General features: G+C 31.3%; 1 protein-coding gene across 2 annotated transcripts in view; it reads left to right on the forward strand.

The window, feature by feature from the left end:
• PPM1B (protein phosphatase, Mg2+/Mn2+ dependent 1B) overlaps positions 1–21,939 on the forward strand; it is a 77,778-nt gene extending 55,839 nt beyond the window's left edge. Inside the window, exons 3-6 of one of the 2 annotated variants that reach the window (XM_051975192.1) lie at positions 2,192–2,309; positions 3,978–4,089; positions 4,897–4,954; positions 20,156–21,939. In XM_051975192.1, coding sequence (XP_051831152.1) covers positions 2,192–2,309; positions 3,978–4,089; positions 4,897–4,954; positions 20,156–20,185 — 318 coding nt within the window. In that variant the 3' untranslated portion in view covers positions 20,186–21,939. Of the gene's footprint in view, positions 1–2,191; positions 2,310–3,977; positions 4,090–4,896; positions 4,955–18,289; positions 19,385–20,155 lie in introns of those variants that run through there. The other variant, XM_051975191.1, reaches the window with a different exon arrangement.
• Positions 21,940–24,186: the final 2,247 nt, after the last annotated feature.

Genomic DNA, 24,186 nt, shown 5'->3' on the forward strand with positions numbered 1-24,186 from the left:
CAAACAGACTGAATATTTAGTTTCTGCCCTGCAAATATTTTTTATTCACTTTAATTGCTCCCTAATATTTAACAAAAACTTTAAGCTTGCTATGTTAGAAATAAGATTCCAAAAATATTTGGCTTTTAAACTCTTAGTACATATGTATAATAATAGGTGGCAAAATTCTTAGTATAGAAATTGAACAGGTAAAACAGTTTGATTAACTCTTTGATAACTATGAATTATAAGATAATGTGGTTTCTTTTGGCTTTTTTTTCAGATTCCAGAAAGTCTTTTATGTAATATACTTTAGATACAGTCCCATAGAGATGTTATTGATTCTGGGGTATGATTGGAAAATTGCATTTTGTAAAAGTGCTATTTATTTCATGAATAATGTAATTGGGAAAGAATTTCAAAAATTGTGGGTTCCATGTTGGAATGAAATAGATAGGGGTTATTTGGAGGCACTTAGAGATGTGGTTATAGATCTACCCCTTGCATCCACAGCCACCCCTTTTCTCCCCAAACAACAACAGCAATTTTCAGGGCCCAGGAAATTGTATTGGTTAGACCATACAGATCTCTTATGAAACTTTTCAAGAACATCCCCATAGTCTTTAAAGTGCTTGACCTTTTGATTTATATTATGTGAGGGTTTCCTTGTTATTTATAACTCTTTGTTAGATGAGGGAAAAACAGATAGGCATCATGAAGCTGGAAGATATGGGGAAGTAGTGGGTGCTCCTAATACCTTCCCTTCCTTTGTACAAGTTGAGTTGTTGTACTCGGTTTTGATTATTGTTATTGTGAATATTATTATGATTAATGATCATTATACTGATTTTTAGTTAGGTAGAGGCCCTAGATGACTCACACCTACCTCCCTTCTTGCTACATAGGGCATTCTTCAGTACATGAAATAGATGATACAAAATATATAATTTTAAAAAGATTCATTTTAAAGTGAATTTTCTCTCTTGTGGCTGATTGCTATATGTTGGAAAGAGATATAGGACTGATTTTTCTTTACACACTTGAGTATTTATTAATTAATATTATTTATGATAAAATACTTCTACAATGAGCTTGAAGTCTAACTCCATTTATCCAAATGGTAGTAATCTGGCTGTAGTTTTAGCTCTCTTTTGTGCTTTAGTGAACCCTTAAAAGTTCTGCCCTTTTTGCCTTCATGCTTTGGTTTACCTTGATTGTCCTGCTATTATTTATTCCTTCAACATAGTTCAACAGAGCGTAATTATGATAAACACTAGTTGTGATCTACCATTTATGTACCCCCCCAAAAAAAAAAAAAAAACGCTTTATCTACCTCCTCCCCCTTTGATATTTATGGAGCCTAGCAATTGATGGAATATAGCATCTAGAAAAGGGTAAAGACCTAGACAGGGAGAGTACATGCAACTAATTGAAGTTACCAGTATGAACATAGGGATAAAGGAAAGATAGTAATCAATTTATTGAGCTCTTACATGCCAGGATATAGGAATACAAAGAAAGGCAAAAGACAGCCCTTTCTGACAAGCAGCTCATAGTCTAATAGGGGATAGGACATGATAATAATTATGTACAAACATGCTTGAAATAAAAGGCACTAGAATGATGGGGCAGTGGAAAAGATTTTCTGAAGAATATGGGATTATAGCTAGGATTTAAAGGAAGGCAGTAGGCAGAGATGAGGAAGGAGAGAGCATTCCAGGTTGGGGGGTGGGGGGGGTGGAAGGAAGGGGAAGAGGGAGCAGTCAGTGAAAAATGCCAGTTTGAGAGTCGATATATGCTTTTCAAGGAATAGTAAGGAGGTTAATCAAACCTCTGTGTGGAGGTGGCAGGTATAAGATGAAGGGGTGGGCAAGTTAAGAAGGATGACAAATAGGTTTATATTTAAATCTGTATGGGGTATGAGAAAGATTAAGGAGTCAAGGATGCCAACTAGGTTTTAAGCTAGCCATGCACAAAAACCAAATGAATTTAAGGGTACAGATGTATACCTGGAAACCATAGATCTTTCAAGTCATTTTTCAGGTTGTCCCTAACGCAGCATAAAGTTATATTTTCTTCCTGAATACTTAAGTAAACTATATCTGCAAAGTTCCACATGTGATATTTTAAAGCACATGCTTAGAAACTGTTTAAAAAAAAAAGAAACCCAAAAAACCAAACTCATCTAATTTTCCCCTTCTTTAATATACAGGGAAGTCGAGATAACATGAGTATTGTGCTAGTTTGTTTTTCAAATGCTCCTAAGGTCTCAGATGAGGCAGTGAAAAAAGATTCAGACTTGGATAAGCACTTGGAATCACGGGTTGAAGGTAAGAAAGCTACTCTGGAAAGGTGGGGGAAAGGAGAATTGTCTCTGCTTTTAAAACAAAGTGATTGGAGTTGGATATTGGGATGAAATTTATCCAAGTAGAAAGTTAAAAAAAATAATAAATAACTTTTTTTGGCTTGTCAGTATTTGGCCAAGTACTTTAAAAAATATATATTACTTTCTGAATGGCAAGGTGGTGAATTTATTATTTCAAAATAACAGTTCAGTACCTACATTCCTGGTTATACTGAATGATTTCTTGTCCTCATCATTAGTAACTATTACCTACTTTGTTTTCATCAGTGGAATTGTATCAGCTTAAACTCTTTTATAAGTTTTATTATTATCTGTTATATTTTTATTCAGGTTTGATGAAAAAGTTTAGTGTTTCCTTCATAATGTTAATTGTATAATTTTTATGCTGACCTTGTTATTAGCATATATCTTTTAATAGACTTATAACCAGTTTTTGGACACCTCTGTATTAAAATGTATAATGTAGATACTAACTGCAGGTGTGAGATTAGATCAGACAATTTTTCTTATAATGTCTTTTTATTTATTTTTAAATGACTCTTCTCAAAATTTATGATATGTTCCCCACTAAAAGCTGCCTCCCAACATTCTTTTTAATGAATGCTCCTCATTCTCTCTGCCAAGTAGTATCTAGTACCTACTCCTCACAGCTTGAATTCTTTTCTGACATGCTAGTCCCTTCCATCCCTTTTCATCATTTAAACTGTTGTTCATACTTTATATATCTAGTTTTATATTTTGATTCCCATAACTTTTAATGCAGGAAATATATTTGACTAGTTCAGAATAAAATGGATAAGATAAATAAAATACTATCTGTGAAGTACTTTGGAGGGAAAAGTTAAAAATATTACATAGATACATGAAAAGTATCACTATAGCTAAGTTAAATTATTTTCAAAGATTTAGTTATAAAAATAGTCCACATTTCTATTGACAAAGTACTTCAAAATATACTTTTTTTTTTACCCATGAAAATGCCTAGTTAGTATTTTTAAGATAAACAGCCATTTTAAAATTTATACAATGTATATTATAACTCCAAGCACACACTTATTAGAATATTATTTTATAATATTCTATATTCTATTTACATGATTTCTTTTTTTGTAGGTTATAGTCATTTAAGTTATATATTATGTTTCTAACTATGTTCTTTAGGAATATTTTTTCCTTAACAATTTTAAAAGGAAATATTTTAAAAGAATTCGGCAGTAAAATTTGAAATTGTCTAGTTTTCCTAGGTGATGTGTTAATCTTGAAAGATACAGAACAAATATTTAAATATCTTATCCAACTGGATTACCTTTGTCTGATATTAAGTTCTTGGGAATCAGGATACCAACTAGCTTTGTAATTTTATAAATAAAATTTGAACCTTTTAAATTTTAGCAAGTTGTATTTTTATCTTGAAATTAATTTCAATATATAAAGAAAATTATTTCTCATATGCAAACAAGTGAAAATTTCAAAGGGTATTAAACATATGCACCAAGACTTTAATTATTACTCTTTTTAAAAATGAATGCCTTTTGACAAAACAAAGTATCAGTGTGTGCTTTTCTTTCTGTCTTTTGTTTTTTACTTCCTCATGATCTTTTTATCAATTTAAATGGTGTTTGTTTGCATGCAGAAATTATGGAGAAGTCTGGTGAGGAAGGAATGCCTGATCTTGCCCATATCATGCGCATATTGTCTGCAGAAAATATCCCTAATTTACCTCCAGGGGGAGGTCTTGCTGGCAAGTAAGTAGAAGAAAAGTAGTTAATTTTGAGTTCTCCATGCATAATAATTAAATTTCTTTATGAATGAGAACTTAGTATTATTATTATTATAGCTATCATTCATCTTACTCTTCAGAGTTTGCAAAGCACTTTACATTTATCTCATTTGATTTTCATGATAAATCATGAGAGGTTTATCATCTCTCTGTGATAATCAGTGAGGTAAAAACTGGTTATTAACTTGCATGTGATAGAAGAGGAAACTGAGTCTTGGTCATGGTAAGAAAGTGAATGCTGGTATGAGGTGATTCTGTGCCCAAGTCTGTCCTCACTCATGTTTCCAGCAGAGCCACCCCTATGCTTTGATTCTCCAAATTTGGTAGGGCTTCAACTAGTGGCTTCATTGAATGAAATCAATTTAAAGAACTTTGCAAGCCATAAATCACTATCTAAAATAAAGTTCATTGTCTTTTACTGGTTTATCTGCGATCCTTAAAGAACTACTAGGTAAAAGTTGGAAAAGGATTATTTTGTTAGAAACTACTTGAAAACTGTCTTAAATATTTTTCTAACCATTCTTAATGGACGTTTCTGTTCCAAGAGGCAAGATCCTTTTCAGGAACAGGGTATAGGCCCCCTTCAGTAAAGTAATGAAAAATATATTTTGTAGGATAGTTCAAGATTCATCAGGTTCTAGGAACTAGAATTCTATAGCGTTAATTTTAAAGCTGGCTGGACACTGGATATAACACAAAACTAAAGCTGTTTTAATTTTCTGATTGATTTATTTTAAAATATTTTCATAAAGTTATTTCTTCATATTTTTAGGCGCTATATTATTGAGGCTGTTTATAATAGACTAAATCCACATAGAGAGAATGATGGGGTAAGTTTTTGTTTTATAAGCTTTAAAACTAATTTTGTAATATGGTAAATTTAATATAGCTAGAATATACGTAGTAAAATTTAGATGTGATAATGTTTCATTTCATTCATAACACTAGAAATCACTTGTCATAAGTTAGTTTTTAGTTCTGTTTGTACAAAAGAATATGTAGTGCCTGTCTTTGGAAAAATTCAGTTCTAATATAGATTATTTTTCTGTTAAAAGTTTTATCACTAAAAAAAAAGGATGTTTTATGAATTGATTTAAACTTAAATCACTAGAGTTAAAAGTACCTCTTGGGTTTAATATTATCTATCTTTAAAATAGTTTTTATGTTTATTGTAAACTTACTCAAATATTTCCTCTCCTTTCATTTCCCTTCCCCAATTCTATCCCTTTATTTTATATAGGGAATATACTGTCTCTTCTTGACCCTTGTCAGTAGGCTCTTATTAGCAGTAAGTAGTAGATTCAAAGTTATGAAATTCTTTTTTTTTTTTTTTTTCCCTGAGCCCAGATAAGCAGAATGGTTTAACTTTCCTATATAATCATCCAGATGAATACCTGAAAATAATTTGATTTTTTCTTTACTGTAGAAATAAAAGAATGTTAGAGAAATCATGCAGTAAGCTCTTAAGTGAAGAGGCACATCTGAATTGAATTATTATACTATGAATTGAAAGATCATGTCCTTTCCCCTATAATCTCTTATTAATGCTCTTTTGAAATTCTGATGAACTTTTCAGCTAGTCATCAAAGTATACACAGTCATATCAACTCCAGAGAATTTTTAGTGCTCCAAATTTTTTTTTTTTAAATAACAAGTTTTTATTGACAGAACCCATGTCAGGGTAATTTTTTATAACATTATCCCTTGCACTCATTTCTGTTCCGATTTTTCCCCTCCCTCCCTTTACCGCCTCCCCTAAATGGCAAGCAGTTCTATATATGTTAAATATGTTGCAGTATATCCTAGATACAATATATGTATGCAGCACCGAACAGTTCTCCTATTGCACAGGGAGAATTGGATTCAGAAGGTAAAAATAACCTGGGAAGAAAAACAAAAATGCATATAGTTTACATTCATTTCCCAGTGTTCTTTCTTTGGGTGTAGCTGCTTCTGTCCATCATTGAGCAATTGAAACTGAGTTAGGTCTCTTTGTCAAAGAAATTCACTTCCATCAGAATACATCTTCATACAGTATCGTTGTTGAAGTATATAATGATCTCCTGGTTCTGCTCATTTCACTTAGCATCAGCTCATGTAAGTCTCTCCAAGCCTTTCTGTATTCATCCTGCTGGTCATTTCTTACAGAACAATAATATTCCATAACATTCATATACCACAATTTACCCAACCATTCTCCAATTGATGGGCATCCATTCAATTTCCAGTTTCTAGCCACTACAAACAGGGCTGCCACAAACATTTTGGCACATACAGGTCCCTTTCCCTTCTTTAGTATTTCTTTGGGATATAAGCCCAGAAGTTAACACTGCTGGATCAAAGGGTATGCACAGTTTGATAACTTTTTGTGCATAATTCCAGATTGCTCTCCAGAATGGTTGGATTTGTTCACAACTCCACCAACAATGCATCAGTGTCCCAGTTTTCCCACATCCCCTCCAACATTCATCATTATTTTTTTCCTGTCATCTTAGTCAATGACAGGTGTGTAGTGGTATCTCAGAGTTGTCTTAATTTGCATTTCTCTGATCAATAGTGATTTGGAACATTCTTTGATATGAGTGGTAATAGTTTCAATTTCATCATCTGAAAATTGTCTGTTCATATCCTTTGACTATTATCAATTGGAGAATGGCTTGATTTCTTATAAATTAGAGTCAATTCTCTATATATTTTGGAAATGAGGCCTTTATCAGAACCTTTAACTGTGAAGATGTTTTCCCAGTTTGTTGCTTCCCTTCTAATCTTGTTTGTATTAGTTTTGTTTGTACAAAGGCTTTTTAATTTGATATAATCAAAATTTTCTATTTTGTGATCAGTAATGGTCTCTAGTTCATCTTTGTTCACAAATTTCTTTCTCCTCCACAAATCTGAGAGAGAAACTATCTGAGAGATCTCTAATTTATTTATAATCTCGTTCTTTATGCCTAAATCATGGACCCATTTTGATCTTATCTTGGTATACGGTGTTGAGTGTAGGTTCATGCTTAATTTTTGCCATACTAATTTCCAGCTATCCCAGCAGTTTTTATCAAATAATGAATTCTTATCCCCAAAGTTAGGATCTTTGGGTTTGTCAAACACTAGATATTCTGTCTTGTGAACCTAACCTATTCCACTGATCAATTAATCTATTTCTTAGCCAATACCAAATGGTTTTGGTGACTGCTGCTTTATAATATAGTTTTAGATCAGGTACAGCTAGGCCACCTTCATTGGATTTTTTTTTTTCATTAATTCCCTTGAGATTCTCGACCTTTTATTGTTTCATATGAATTTTGTTGTTATTTTTTCTAGATCATTAAAATATTTTCTTGGAAGTCTGATTGGTATAGCACTAAATAAATAGATTAGTTTAGGGAGTATTGTCATCTTTATTATATTTGCTGTGCTCCAAATTTTTAAATTAGATTTCGCCCCCCAAATGAAAGCTTATTTACACATAGCATGTATAAAGTTCTACATATCCCAAAACAAATAACTTGGGTTTTAAAAGTTTACTTGGAAAACTGAGTAGGAAACCATAAAGCTCAGTAGAAAAACTCATTACAAATAAATAACTGTCATTATTCATATATCTTTATTGTCATCTGGCCATAAGAATCTTGGTTGAATTGTTGGTAGAAGCTGTTATTTTCAAAGCAGAATTATTATATAAATCCTCTGCTATTTTAGCAGCAAACATTCTTTCAGGAAAATATCATAAATACATGTAGTACTTAATGAGTTGTAAAGATATTGATCCTGAATTACACTATCAATACAGAGACGTAAAAACTTCCAATACATTTAAATAGGATATAAAGGGAGGGAGAGAGGGAAGAAGGGAAGGAGAGAGAGAGTGAAAGAGAGAGTGAGTGTGTGAGTGTGTGTGTGTGTGTGTGTGTGTGTGTGTGAGAGAGAAAGTGAGTGTGTGGCCACGCTGTATGCTTCTTGAGGTCAGGAATTATATCAAAAACGTGTATGTTGGAGTATTTAATCTGACAAATATATGAGAAGACTCGACTGTTTAAGCAATTATCAAGCTTAATGGGACTTTAGAGATGATTTCATCCTAGATACTACTGATAGAAAGGTAGAATAGATTTTAGAAGTCAAGTAATTTAATCTCTTCCATTTTATGGATGAAACTAGGACCCTCAACAGGATAGGTGGCTAATAATACAGTGAGACAGATAGTAAGTGGCAAAGCTGAAATTGTTCCACTTCATAGCAAGCATTTATAGTTGTATAAGACTGAAAATTGTGATAAATGTTTTTATTTTAGTCACCCCGCAGTGAGATAAATGTTCTGACTGACATCTAGAAGATAAAAGGTTGTTTGGTGAAGAAGGGGTGATGTGCACTATTTTTATTTTTTATACCTATGAACATTTCCTTTTAAATATATTATTCTTGCATATACATACATACATAAATACACACACATATATATGTATATAAATATATAAACTGGGGTACATGTATAACTTCCTCATATAATCCTTATACAGCATTTGGCGTATTTTTTTTTAAAACATTATTGAAGTATTATTGCCTAGTAGATCCATTTAAAGATTTAAAGTTTTTAAAAATAAATCCTTCTGATGCTTGTATATCTTAATTTCTTGATCATGGTCTAAACCTTTCAAATTTTAAAACAACATCTGATCCTGCTGAATTGAAAGAGCAGATATTCAATTCAACATAAGCTTATTAAATGCTAATAAATACAAGGCACAAATAATTTATCAGATACTTCATCAAGTTCAGAAATTTTTTTTTTTGACTTGGTGTGAATATGTTCCCTCTGGGGAGCCTTTATTAATAGTGTTAATATTGTAGCTATGACTGAAAACAATTAATTGCTTAGTAGCCAACTTTTGGATGATAAAAGCCAGCATCTGCTGGAAGCCTTTCCAGTTTAGTATAAAGTCTGTCAGAGTCTGTGCTTTCAGGAATTTCCAGTTCTATCCAAGCTACAGTACAGTTTTTTAATAGGACTTGAGTAGAGGCAGTAAGTATTTGAAAATAAAGGTAAAATGTGAAAGGGAAAGCCAGGAAGGATATAATGTAATAAAATAATTGATTTTTAGTAAAGTAAGGGTTATAAGTTGTATCAGTGCAAAATGTTGAAAGTCATAGGGAGGTTTCCTCTGTGTTGCATAGCATCTTTTTATAGGAATTATGAGCAGTCATGGATAAGAAGTGCAGAAAATGTTGCCTGTATTATAATAGAAAGTTCCTGATAGGTGAAATTTTAACCACATCTAACAATTCACTAATACCTAATTTGCTAAACCTAATTCACTCACTTATCAAAGAAAGATTTTATTTTCTCGTGTAATTTCAGTGTTATTCTCACTTGTTATACATAGTATCGACACGTTGTAGACAAGAAAGTTAGGGACTTTGAAGACTGAATAGTATTTACTTTAGAAGCTAACATTATTATTAAAGAATAATTCTTATTTGATTACCCTTCCTGTTACTTTTATTTAGGCAATGCTTCTCTACTTAAGAACTCAGCTTCTTAAACTGTGGGTTGCAACCCCATGTGAAGTAGGTCACAAAATTATGATTGAATATCTTAATTGTTTGATTTGTATATACCTATTTTATATACTATAATATCTGGAGTCATGTTAAAAAATTTCTAAGGTGAAAAAGGGTTGTGAATTGGAAAAGTTTAAGAAGCCCTGCCATAGAAAATTTAAAAAGATTCAGACATAGGTCTTATTCTTAGGGAGCCATAGCTTTTAAGCTTATTTTTACTTTATTATGTATATATAGTTTAAGTATATTTTAGTTAATTAAGAATTTCAGTGTTATTCTCAGAAAACTTGTTATACATAGTATCGACACGTTGTAGACAAGAAAGATAGGGACTTTGAAGGCTGAATAGTATTTACTTTAGAAGCTAATATTATTATTAAAGAATAATTCTTATTTGATTACCTTCCTGTTACCTTTATTTAGGCAAGGAAGGGGAGTGTGGGGAAGTATTTGTGTGTGCATGAGTGCATGTGTTCCTTTTAAAATATTTGTAAAATATCAAGGGGATTTTGTGAGAGCCAATTTTGTAATGCTTTTTTATTTCTTGCTTTTCTTAAGATCAGTAACAGTTTTATGTTGAACCATATTTACATGCCCTACTGTGTAACTATTTAAGGTCACTGTATTTTCTGATATTAAAATATATCATGGGATATAATCTTATTCTTCCTATCCTAAATAGATAAATTCCTTTAATTAATTTATAATTTAAGAATCTCTGAGAGGTTTTTTAAAAAAGTGGTTCTAGATGATAGTTACTTTAGTGTAGAAACTTCTATTCCCATAAAAACAAGTGTTGTTGCCCATATTTATGAAAAATGCACAATAGTTGTATGAGTTAAGAAAAAAATAACCTTTAAGGAGTTTTTAGTTAGGTAAGGTTCTGTTATTGTTTAGTTGTTTCTGACTTTTGGTGACCCAATTTTGGATTTTCTTGGCAAAGATACTAGAGTGTTATTCACTATTTCCTTCTCTAGGTCATTTTATATTTGAGGAAACTGAGGCAAACAGGGTTAAATTATTTGCTCAGGGTCACACAGCTATTAAGTGTCTGAGGTCTAGATTTGAACTCGGGGGATAAGTTTTCCTGATTTAAGACCTGGATCTACATCAATCACTTAGCTGGCCCAGTTAAAGTAGTAAGATATAAAAGGCTAAATAACAATTTAATACACTAGAAGAAATGTCAAAAGGCAAAATATGTTTAATCCTTAGGTGAATTTAAAAGGCTTGATAAGGGTCATTTCACAGTAGAGATATTTTTTAGTCATGGATCAAATAGTAGATTTTTAACTGCCTTAAATAAAAAGGAAATAATATTTAGATGAATGCAGAGAAGAGGGGATAATTTCCAAATCAGTGCAGTTACAAAAGAGTGAAGGCAGGAAAACTTTAGCTATGTTCTGGATCAATTTAATAAACTCATTTTTTCTGAAATGTTTAGAAGACTACTCAAAGACCAGTTGTATTGAAACCTGGCAATAAGAAAGTTTTGAATATTAGAATAAGAATTTTGGACCTTTTCATAATGATAGCATGGAGCAATTGAAGTTTGCTTTTGTTTTGTTTCTTAGTTTTTTTATGTGAAGATTTAGGAAGGTCAGAAAAAAAAATCACCAAAAAGAAATCAGTTGTGAGACTGATAGTCTAGTCTAATGGCAAAAAGAACCTGATAGTGGAAATAGAAATATTAAAAGTGAGAAAAATAGCATAGAAAGAGTCTACCTTGTTTGGCTATCAGATATTTTGTAGAAGGTGAGGAAGGCAATATTGAGTCATAATATATAGAAAAAGTTTGAAACTATTGAGTAATATGCACTTTAATGTATTTAATGTTTAACTTTTAGATTTATTTCAGAGCCTGACTTACTCTATGCTTTAAAAATTAATTACAGGGAAGAAGCCAAATTAACCAAAAAATTCAACTGATTTTTTTTATCTACGTTTTTCTCTAATTATTTAGAAATGTAGACCTATTTACCATATCTTTTAAATTGGCCTTATTTTTTTGTGTAATGAACACAAATTTAGTTTAAAGGAGAGTTTTCTAACTTTACTATGATTAATTCTGTATATTTTTACTGTTTAGTAAATCATTTTACAAGAATGCGAGATTGGGAAATTTCACATCATATCTAGAATCACAGAATATTAGAGCTTCCATGTTCATTCCCCTCACTGAAGAATTGAAGATATTCTCCCTCCCCCTTATTTATGTTCCCTCAGTAGCATTCTGTTTTTCCAAATACATATAAAGATAGTTTTCAAACATTCATTTTGTAAGATTTTATGTTCCAAGTTTTTCTACTTTCTTCCTTTACCGTTCTTCCCTTTCCTTCCCTTTTCCTCCCCTCCCTCCCAATCTCTGATACAGCAAGCAGTTTGATATGGGTTATGTACAATCATTTTAAACATATTTCCATATTTACCATATTGTACTAAAAAAAAAAAGATCAAAAGGGAAAAATCCATGAGAAAGAAAAAGTAAAGAAACAGAAAGATGAAAATAGTATGCTGTGATCCATTTTCAGTCTCCATAGTTCTCTCTCTGGATGTCAGTGACATTTTGAATCCCAAGTCTATTGGAATTGTTTGAACCATCATATTGCTAAGAAGAATTAAGTCTGTCGTAGATAATCATCATATAATTTTGTTGTTACTGTGCACAAAGATCTCTTAGTTTTGCTCATTTCACTAGATATCAGCTCATGTAAATCTTTCCATGAAATCAGCCTGCTCACCATTTCTTATAGAACAGTAATATTCCATTACCTTCACATGCCATAACTTATTCAGCTATTCTCCAACTGATCGTCCTCTGCTCAATTTCCAAAGGAATTGAAGAGATTAAAATTTTCAAAGGCAAAGCACCTTGTTTAACATCTTAGTTAATAAGTAGCGATATGAGGACATTAGCCTGAGTGTCCCAAGTTAAATCCAGTACCTTTTTACACTACACAGAAATGTGAAAAATAAATTTAAAAATAATTAAAAAGAATTTTAAATCATATCCATTAACCAATTTACATTCGTGGATGAAAGTATAATAAAAAGAATATGAATTTGGAATCAGGATTGGTCTAAGCTCATATATGGGCTCTGCTTCTTTTTAACCTCTATGACTTTGGTTAAGTCCTCTTCCATAGAATGAGGCATTTGGACTATTTGATTGTCAAGGTGTCTTCCTGCCAGCTTCACAACATTCCTGTAGTTATTGTATTGCTTCATTCTGTGTCTAGTAGTGCCTTGTCAGCCTTGGATCACTCCTATTGTTTACTTCTGTCAGTCCCATATAAGAGCTGCTGAATTTTCTTTAAAGGTGGAGAAAGTAATACAACCATTCTGAATGGGTACACTATATTATTTGTTATACAACTTCAACTGGACCCTTAGTGCTGCTAGGCAGTGTTTCTCTACCTCCAGTTTGCCATCCAACTTTACACAGTGGCTCTTCATCTTTCAGATATGGTTCTCTTTTTCTTTACCCTCATTATTCCACCAAAACTGTTGCTCAACTCCCAGTCCCTTAGGCTCACATCCTTGGACTGCTCACTCCTATCCCCACTACCTCAATTTTTTTTGCCAAGGGTGGTCAATTTCTTCTTTGTAACAAATCTTGAATATATCTTCCCTCATATATATCATATATAAAATTTTTTGTTTGGTTTTCCAAGCCCTTTATAACATAGCCTTTCTCCCTGACTCAAACTCTTCAGTCCAATGACACTGGCTTCCTTGCTTTTACTCAGGCGACATACTTCTCAGCTCTGAGCGTATTGTTTGGATATCCCCCCTGCCTTTCCTCCTCTTGCAGAGGTGGCTTGCTTCACATTTCATTTAGAATCTAATTTTCTGCAGGAAGTTTTTCCTTACTACTATTAATTATAGCTCCTATCTATATGGTCCTATCCTATAGTCATTTCTTATTTTTCCTACACAGATAGCTTGTTTGTTATTTTCCCCATTTGATACGAATTCCTTGAGGACGTTGTTTAATCGATTCTGTTACTGACTACATTTGGATTCTTGGCAGAAATACTGCAATATGTTATTCCCTTCTGTAACTCCTTTTACAGAGCCTGAGGTGAACAGGATCGAATGATTTGCCCAGGGTTACCCAGCTAAGAAGTGTCTGAAGCCAGATTTGAACTCAGAAAAATGAACCTAGGTTCTATCCACTCTATCTTTCTTAAGGCTGTCCTTCCTTGAGGGCAGGGCCTGCCTTTTTAGGAACCATTTGTATTTTGTATTCCTAGCACTTTAACACTGTGTCTGGCAAAGAGCAATACTTAATAGTTATTTACTAAACTGTAGGCTAAGTGGTAAGGATACTGTTTTCTTCTTTCAAAAGAAGTGACTTGCTCAGGGTCACATAGCTTATGAATAAGTGATTCTAACAGCCTTTTTTCAGTGTTTTTTCACTTATCACTATTAAAAGAATCTTAGTATTATACTACACAGTCTTCTTTTACTTTTTAGGTTTTTGTTATCTCTAATCCTTTTGAGACATTGAAATCATATATATTTATTAATTGCTATTTTAAAATTTCTGTCAGCTTGATTTCCATTTAGGTGAAAATGTGATTTCATTTCCAAGGAGGCAAGACTTATTAAAAAATCATAGAATTTTTCCAGCTTCTCTTAATGCTATCTTTTCTACCTTCTGGGCCTATTAATAATATTTGATTGCTGAGCCTGACTTTTAAGTAAATTTGAGAAATATTAAAACATAAAAAAATAACCAATTTGGGAAAAGCCATTAACCAATCTATAGCAAAATGGTATAGCTGTAGATAAGAGAAAGGAAATATTCTAGAATACTTAAATTTATTGATTTCATTTTACAGAACCTAAGTTCTTGAATTAGAAAACAATATAGTATTATGAAAAGAGCTCTAGTCTGTGAGCCTCAAGCCCTATCTTCAACTTGCTATTCCAGTAACCAACTACTAGTCATGATATCATAGGATCTGAGGGAAAGAACTCTATTTTATTCATGTTTGGAAACCATAATGAGGAAACTCTCCAGAGCTGCCAGTGCATTTCAGCAGCTATAATGCAATAATGTCTGATAGTCTCAATGAGATGTGGTCCTTGAATCCAGGTCTTCCTGATTCCAAGACCACTGTCATACTCTCTTAGGAAAGAATATTTGAGAAGATCTGTGAGCCATAGTATTTGTGCACTTTAAGGCACCTTCTTTCAGTTTGAGAAAGCTTTTCTAAAAGGTGTGCCAGATTTGGAATCAGAATCTGGGCTTTAGTCCTGGTTCTTCTGTTACAGTCATCAGCTCATTTACCTTCTCTACACCTCCATATCCTTATCTGTAAGATAAGGAGATTGGATTAAAATTACTTCTGTTTCTTTCCAGCATTAATTTGATTCGGTGATATGATATATAGGTTATAAAAGGACCAGAGAATTATCATATAGATAATAGTAACACATCCAGGATGCAACCTCAGGTCCTCTGACTCCAAATATCACCATGGACAAGTGGTTTTCCCATGTTGGTCCTTCATTTCTTCATCTATGGAATAAAGGAATTAGTCTCTGTGTGGCTGCTGCGTATAATTAGATTAAGTATTTTTAAAATCATAGGCCTCCTTCTAAATTTTTGAGAACAAAGGGGGGGTAGTGGTAAGAGGTGAGTTTCATCAGATTCAAGACAGCAATCATTAAACACCTTCTTTTATAGGGTACTGTGACAAGTTTTGTGATCCCCAAGTACACTCAGGCCTCAAAAAGCTTGTGTTCTACACTGGAACTGTGCATACTAGATACAAAGTGATGTAAGGAAAAAGAGCATGTACAGCTACTTCTAAAGTGAAAACTCGTAGAGAATCACCTAGTAGCTCTGTTCATTCATTCACATCTCCATCTATTTGAAGTGAGTGGGAAGGAGTGATAGTGAAAGCAGACTGTAGAATTGGGAAAATCCTAAAATTTAGGAAGGTACAATAACATTAATTATTGTAGGCACTCAATCCCAAAAGAAATTGACAGAACTTCAGAACATGTGGTAACTTTCAGTTTTAGTGAGGGTTCAGAAAAATTTTCAAATAAAAGATTCCAGAATTGGAAAGGATTTTATTTTATATATATATATATATATATATATATATATATATATATATATATATATTATATATATATATATGTATATATATATATATGTATATGTATATGTATATGTATGTATGTATATATATTTTTTCGTGCTGTAAGGTCCATGCCTTTTAGTCTTTATGAGAGGTTTTAGGTGTTATTTTAATATAGCTCTTCTCTCTGTGTCCCTTTCCCAATTTTAGATAAATTGTGTAAAGTCAGCAGAAAGATTAGCAGTTCATTGCTACAGAGTAACATAATTTTTTCCCAAAATATTATCTTGAAGCTTTTTGAGTAAAGTTAGTTTTTAGAAAAGAAATGGTCTGCTTTTCCAGCTTTTGCTTATAGTTAGTATTTATTTGCACTTTAGCTACTTCTGGCCTAAAGAATTGGCGTCTTTAAATATGAAAGCAATAAAACAATGAATAGTGTGATTCAATAGTAACAGACATCGAATGCCATTCTGTTCCTTTCCTTTTTTTTTTTTTTAAGGATGATCACCTAGCAGAGTATTAGGCTGTTACTACAAGCTACTAAATTTGTAATCCTGAGGATTACATTATATTGTGAAAGATGAAAATAACAAGACATTCAAATAATTATGATTTTAAAGATCTAATATTATTAGGATTTGGAAATAATTTTGCATGAATGTGAATGCTTTAATTTATACTGTTTCTAATCATTATAATAATGAACTCTAATCAGATCTATAACCTCAATCAAATCAGTAGAAATTGGGGATAAGAATTTTGTTTTCCTGGAAAAACATTTGGGAAGAGGGAATATTGAGCTTCCAGGGCCCTGGCTTTATCAGCCATACCTTTAGAAGAGATAGAGAAAGCTGTTAGCTGCTCTGAAAGATCAGAAATATTGTTGTAAATACAAAACTAGGCACTATGTTAAATTTAATCAGATTCTTAATATTTATATTTTCATTTGGCTGAAATCTAATCGGGTCACTAATTCTTCATAAATAGCAGTTTTCCTATTAAAAAACTAGAATTCATTAGATCTTTTTTCCCCCAAATACATTTTGTTATTTTGATTCCTTAAAAGACCCACGATTTCTTTGATTTGGGTATTCCTACTACCACTGTAGAGTCCCTTAATTATCCATGACCAAAAATTCATCATATGTTGCCCAAGTCTCTTCACAGTTAGCTAGGTTTATTCCTGGGAGACCAAAAAAAAAAGTATACTTGTCTTTTTATTCAAATCAATTCTAACTTTTTGGGGACAGGAAAGGAAGATATTTTAAATTGAAACACACACCCATATCCCTAAATTTTTCTATATTTGACATTTCTAAAAAAATTGATAAACAGCTATGATAAATAAAAATTTAAATAAGCAAAAAAAAATGTAGTAGGTTGGGAGATAAAAAGTTTTAAAAGATAAAGAATAAAAACATAAAAGAAAAAGCTTGTTAGTACAATGTCATTTTTTTTTTTTCGTAAACAAATGATGGTTCACTATTCATGTAAGGTAAATATTAAGGTTAGTTATGTTGTGTTTGGTAAAATGTGTTACTCTTATTACAGAAATGCAGATCATCTTTCTCCAAAGTTTATATCAGGTTATCTTTATCGAATATCCTTTGTTTGATAATCTCTAGAGAACTTCAAGTAGATTTTGAGTAGAAGGTAATTAGAGATTGTCTAAAGTTTAATAGGAGGTAAAATTCAAGTTGTTAATAGTTTGGTTTAACATTTAAAAGTCATTTATATTAACATCCCAAGCTTGGTTTAAGAATAAAAGTAAATTTTTATAATTTTTTTCCAAATTTTTAAGTAACCAACCAAGTCCAGTTTTGAGTAATTAATTTATATACAATTTTCTAACTTGCCTATTTTTAAAACAAATTCATGTGGTTAATAAATTTATGTTCTTTTGCAAGGCTTTAAAACATTATCATATGAAATTTAACTTTTTGTTTTTGTAAAAGATTATTTTGTTAATTTTTGGATGGGATCTCTCTCAAATTTCCATAACACCAAAGGCATTTTTTTTTGGGGGGGGAAGGTTTATTAATAGGAATACTTATTTTTCCGATGATTTGAAGTTATATAATTAATAAATACCATAAGACCATTTGTTAGATTTTACAGCAGGGTATGCTGAAAACCATTATTTAAATTATATACAATTAGTTTATTAAAATATTCTTGAAGAGTATTCTTGAAGAAAAGTATTCTTTCAGAATTTTATTTCAGAAATTTAAAATTATTTCTAATAAAATATAGCACGAAAGAATATAAAGGTATATCTGTTCTCTAAAAATAACATTTGAATACTGCATATTTAATAGATGATAAAGCATGGGATTTTTTTATATGTACATGGTCAGACTCCTTAGATTCTGCTTACTTAATAAAGTGGTCTTATGCTTAGACAATACACTTCATGATAAATGAGTGTTTTTGCTATAGTATGTTATGTTATATGTTAAATTATCCTAGTTTGTCTACTGACACTGGGGTCTTGAATCTTAAAAAAAGGCCTCCGATGATGCTGAGGAAAGTGGATCACAGGGAAAATTGGTGGAAGCTCTCAGGCAAATGAGAATTAATCATAGGGGAAACTACCGACAACTTCTGGAAGAGATGCTGACTAGTTACAGGCTAGCTAAAGTACAGGGAGAAGAAAGCGCTGCTGAATCAGCTGCTGGAGCTACTTCTTCGAACAATGATGCTGGAGACCCAGTGACAATGCTGGAACCCCATACTGAAACAAAAAGTGATCTTGCTGAATTAGAACATTCTAATGAAGATTCAGGGACACAGATGAGCGATTCACGCATATGAATTCTCTCTTTTTGTTAATATGTTTATGGTCTTTGATTTGACTTTTTTGCCTAGCTAGTATAATGTATGCATTTGTGTATCAGTTTGTTATGTGAATCTTGGAAAACTAGTTTTATTTGTACAGTCTTATTTTTTAAGAAGGCCTTTTTTGCATATACTTTTTATCAGATAATTAATTCAGAGTTTACTATAGTACTTTAAATTTAATAAAATTATATATCCTGTTTTCATTTTATAGGGTGTGCCTGAAATCAGGTCACCAATTGAAGTCAGTAGTTTGTTGTTTTTTTTTTTTTTTCCTGTTTGTTTCTTTCTTAAAATTGGATTACACCAGATGAGTTCCATCTGTTTCTTTAAACTGAGACTAATTTCTGTTGTGGACAGGTCCATTGTTAATACAGAACTTTATTGTTTTACATTGTTTTACATAGTGAACTCAAAAGTTTTATAATTTTGCCATTTGTTTAGCATTAGTTATTACAGAAAGGCTGATGGTGGCCTTTAATTCTTTCTTGGAATGCTCTCTGACATGTTGTTTGAAATTGTATTTATTTTAAAGCACTATAGTTTTATTTTTAGAACTTGTGAGAGATTGAATGTTTCTTTTGACTTTGTGTATTCTCTATAAAACAAATATAGTTTTTAGAAAAAGTGTACTATTCCTGAAACTGTGGTTTGTAGTTTCTGTATAGATGATATCTGTACAACAAAATGTATATGAAACTGTTTAGTATGGAAAAAAGTTTGTGTTTAAGATTTCCCCCCAATAAAGCATGAAATGTGGAATAATTTATGCATGCTGTAATTTTTTAAAATGAATTTTAAAGATTACAGTTATAAAGTCCATCTGTATACTAGAAACCTAATCCAAATCAGAAATTTCTTAAAATGCAAGCAAATCTTTTATACAAAGCTTTGATCTTTTTTAAGTTTCAGGGAAAAAATACATATATGAAAATACAAAATTTTATTTCATCCATATACTTTTTAAAAGTAGCTACTTTAATAAAAATATTCCTCTTTTTAAAATAATAAAAAATAATTTTCTGTTATTTTAGGAATACTTTTAAAGCCATATTTGTTTTGTTTTTATTATAATTTATTTTCAAATAAAATAGCTATTGATTACTCAAGCAGAAATTATTTTCATTTTTCCCCTGATGATTGTGAAATTCTATTTGAATTAAAAAAAAACAAAAAAGAAAAAAAAATTTCCGGCTCAGTTAAGAAGAACTTTTTGTTTTTCTGAAAGTATTTGTGGATAAACTATCTTAAGTTATTTTAAGTGGAATGGAAGTGGCAGTAATACTCATCGGTATTTCTAGCTTTCTGCCATTTCCAAAAGAATTTTTGAAGGTATAATACAATATTGATTTGGAATTTTTAAAAAGGCTTAAGATAGTGGGAATGGAAATGACCTCTGTATAAAAGCAACTTTTCAATAGAAGGTACTTTCGTTTGTATAATTTTTGTTTTCCTTTTTAAACTTTTGAAATTCAGTCCATTGTGAGAAAAATATAGGTAAATAATATTAATATTCTTCCTTTTCTCTTCCTGTAGGGTGCTGGAGATCTAGAAGACCCATGGTAGCCTTACAAATCTACTAAAATGCTTTTGATTCTGAAAATTGGGGGAAAAACTTTTAATCACAGTTTTCTTCAATACCAGGGAATAATTCTGGTGGATTTCCAACATTTTGTGAAATGAGCAGAAAATTATCAGAATTTTCCATCATATGTTCATTTTTGTGTTTTCTGATATTGCCACTCTTAGCATTGCCTATACTACAGTATTTTTGCCAACCTCAGGCATACTGATTACATCTGTATTGAACTTGATTACTAGAAACCAATGGAGTGATTCTACCATAAATCAATAAACTATCATAAATCAATAAATGTGCCTGAGGTGCATGGGATTATAGTTGTACTCTGAAGATACATTCTGATTTTTATTTTAACAAAACTCACAACATATAAGCATGTAAGAGTACAAATAATCGTCTGAGATGCTACTTATTTCACTTTACCAAGTTGGAAAGCTTTTGAGGCTCTGTGGCTTGGAATGTCAGTTGGGCAATATGCTATAGGATGTGTATTTATTAGTGTTGTTATTTTTATTTTTATTTTTTTTTATTTTTCAGTTTTACCTGTAATACCAGACTGGGTTCTCCAACAGTGTCCAAATTGTGATGTTGCCTTGCTTCAAGATAAGTGTATTTGGCAATAATAAGATGATTTTAGGCATCAAAATTCCTTCAGAATTTTACCCATGTGCACAACACATCCTTAACTTCTAACTTCAGAAGTCTTCTTAAACCAAACTGATTTAACTTATAATTAGTTGCAATTTGCTTTGACATCTCACTGCTTCAGTTTTTTATTATGAAAATTTGCCTTTATAATGTAAATTGTGATTTTTTTTTGTTCTAAATGTGGTTTTTCTATAGTTTGATTTTTCAGCTTAAGATAAAAACAGAAGTTTTATGTAAAATTGGTATTTTTATTTTGCATTATTTTCAGAACTCAGAATATCACTTTGAGATTACTATAAATACAGTTAAAATTATCTATTTTAGATCTAAGAAAATATTACAGAGATATTTTCATGGGTTCCGTGACCTTTCATTTTATAAACAGTGGGCATGGTACAGAGTGGCTGTCATGTAAGGTACTTGAAGATTCTTAGTTTAATTCTATTTTTGCAATAACATTAATTTTCTGAATTCTTTTGAGTTGTGCATGTTTTAAGCCCAGTTAATGCTGAACATGAAGAGTATTTATCTAAAAGAAGCTATTGGGTAGGGAAAGCAATGAATGTATCCATCTGTATATGATTTACATGATGTGGATGCCTTGTAAACATTTTCCTATTTGTTTAAACTGTGTTTCAGCGAGGATGTTATTGCCCTTGTGTGTAGTTTAAGCTAATGAGTCATCAACTGGTTTTGTGTGAAATGGAATTCATGGTATTTTCTGTAACTTTTTCCCTAAGCTGTGTCTGTACAGTGACACATTTGCCTACAGCCAGCTTTTCTAATCATCCAATTTCATTGTGCATATGATTTTTTTTTTTGTCTATAGACAATTATTGCCACAGTATATTTTATTTATTCATTAGATTTTAGCCTTGTAAGTTAAAAGTGTTTTAAATAATGTTAACCGGGTTTGGGGGTTGTTAAAAGATAGGGAATGAAGAATGCAAAATGGTTTATTGTTCAGACTGTCCGCTCTGATCCAACCCTGTACTGATGATAGTACCTCCCAGTATGATATTGTGATGTTTCATACAATGCAGTGAACATAACCAACTTGTTATCTTCAATAAAGGATTGATAAAAACAGTGTGATATGTTGCTATTTTGTATAAGGCATTTTTATAATTAATATGTTTAGAGTATATTATTTTAAATTATAAAACTTGCTATATATAACTTACTGTAAAATGATAGAAGACCATAAAGGTTAAAAAAAAGTATTTCAAGAAAGAAATTTTCAGAAAATGCATAGAGTAATACTAATTAAAATCCATATTACTCTTAAAAATAGGATTGTACCAAAATATCTAACTTTAATTTTTATCCACCTTTTCAGGGGGATGGTCAGAGTGAAATCAATTCTTATAACTTCAGAGGTTTAAAAAATAAAAAAAAAAGAAACGAACAGGTCTCCGTATTCAACAGTAAGTTATTAACAGAAATAACCTAGTTCCTTTTCAACACCTTAATGCTATTCTAATTTGTTGACCGTATTTAAAATTTCTATAAGATAATAGCTTCATGGTTTAATATAGATTTGATCTCTTGGGACATTGTGATATTGAAAAGTTTTTTTTTAATATTACAAATTTTCCCCAGATTAAAGAAGTTAGAATGTAACTGAGATAAACTCACACATAATTTGAGGTTACAAATAACATTCTATACCCAAATCCCTATCAATTTGCTATAATCTGTTTAGTAAAATACTTTTTATAGATATGTATTTTTTTTGTGTGTGATGAAGTCTTTTTCTGAATTCCATCATTTTCCTCAAATTCCAAATATTAGAGTTTTAACAATGGGGCAAAATCAAGGTTGACTAGAAAGGAGAAATAGAACTTTGAAACTTTGACCTTTTTTTCTGTACTGTTACTTAGTACTAGAACTTTTGCCTGAATTTGCTGGTACCCTTTGATGTGAAATATTTGTAGAGTCTAGCTTTTAATCAGAATTGGGAGGAAGGGGTGCTATTGGGCTAAGAGGAAAGTAATAGGTGGTATTTTTTTGATTTGGGATCCATTATTTTTGTCAACAAAAATTTAAAAATGTTTAGAAAAACCCCAAATACATGAAAATCATTAGTCATGAGTTGAAACTAAAGGCTTTTTAACTCTAAGTCTTGAGTGTCTGATGCATATTTATAGCCAAGAATTCTTTATAATCTTTTCTTGTACCTTTCTAAATATTTCTTGTTGCTTTTCACTTAATAGTAAACTTGGTTTAATGCCTTCATAGTGCCTTGTCTTATTTACTTAGATTCTTGAATTTTTTTTTTTAAAAGAACCTCTAGCAAAGCCTAAAAGCAGGATAAAGACTGTTATTACTGAAATGAAACAATAGCAGGCCTATTTAAAATGTCCATTTCCTCGGGTCATTTTTGTGATTTTGAATTAATGGTAAAGATATTATCTAACCAGGAGTTCCAGATACTTAAAATCATTATTGTGCTAGCTTTTACAATTTTATATGTAATAATTCAAATTTATTGACATTATGTAGAATTTTTCACCTTAGGAGCTGAGTTGCCAACAACAATAATAATTATTATTATCATGCTGTGTTCTCCTTAATTTTCAAAAGTGGTGCTTTGAACTTTCTCAGTATGGTGTTATTGCAATTGAAGATATGTATGTGCCTTGACTTTTCTGCCAATAATATGACTTTTACCATCTGGCTTAATTTAAACTTTTTTTTTTTTAAATTTCTAATATCCATTTGACTTGAATTAGAAATTAGATTGACTTATTAATAAATCAGGATGATTTTTTGGGGCCATCTACATGTGCCCATCCATCTAAATCATTGGAACTCACTCTTAGAGCAAAATAGAATGTTACAAAATTGCTTACCTTTTTTTGTACCTATAGCGTCATTTTCTCTAGTCTTAAATTCTTGTTTTATATCACATATTGTGATCATATATATTGGTCATTGTATCTGTTTGAAGTAGAAGTCTCGTGAATTTTTTTTTGAAGGTGCTGAAAAATAAAACTAGCTTTGAAACTGATGGAAAAGCTATTGATAATTTTTGTTCAAAAATAACAATACAATAATTGCTTGCTCTCTGCTAATTGCTAAAAAAAAAAAAAAAAAAAAAAAACAAAGGCAAAATTCAGCCCTTGCTCTCCAGGGAGTTGGAGTCTAGTTGGGAAGACAACAAATAGCTATTACAAAAAAAAGACTCTATGGTGTAAATTGACATAATTAACAGAGAGGAAGCACTAGAATTAAAAGGGTTGTGCAATCCTTTTGTAGAAAGTAAGATTTTTAACTAGGACTTAAAGCCAGTATGAGGCAGTATGAGAAGGGAGGACATTGTTAGTTATTGGAG

The sequence above is a fragment of the Antechinus flavipes genome, chromosome 2, assembly GCF_016432865.1.
Source record: "Antechinus flavipes isolate AdamAnt ecotype Samford, QLD, Australia chromosome 2, AdamAnt_v2, whole genome shotgun sequence".
In the NCBI taxonomy this organism is placed as follows: domain Eukaryota; kingdom Metazoa; phylum Chordata; class Mammalia; order Dasyuromorphia; family Dasyuridae; genus Antechinus; species Antechinus flavipes.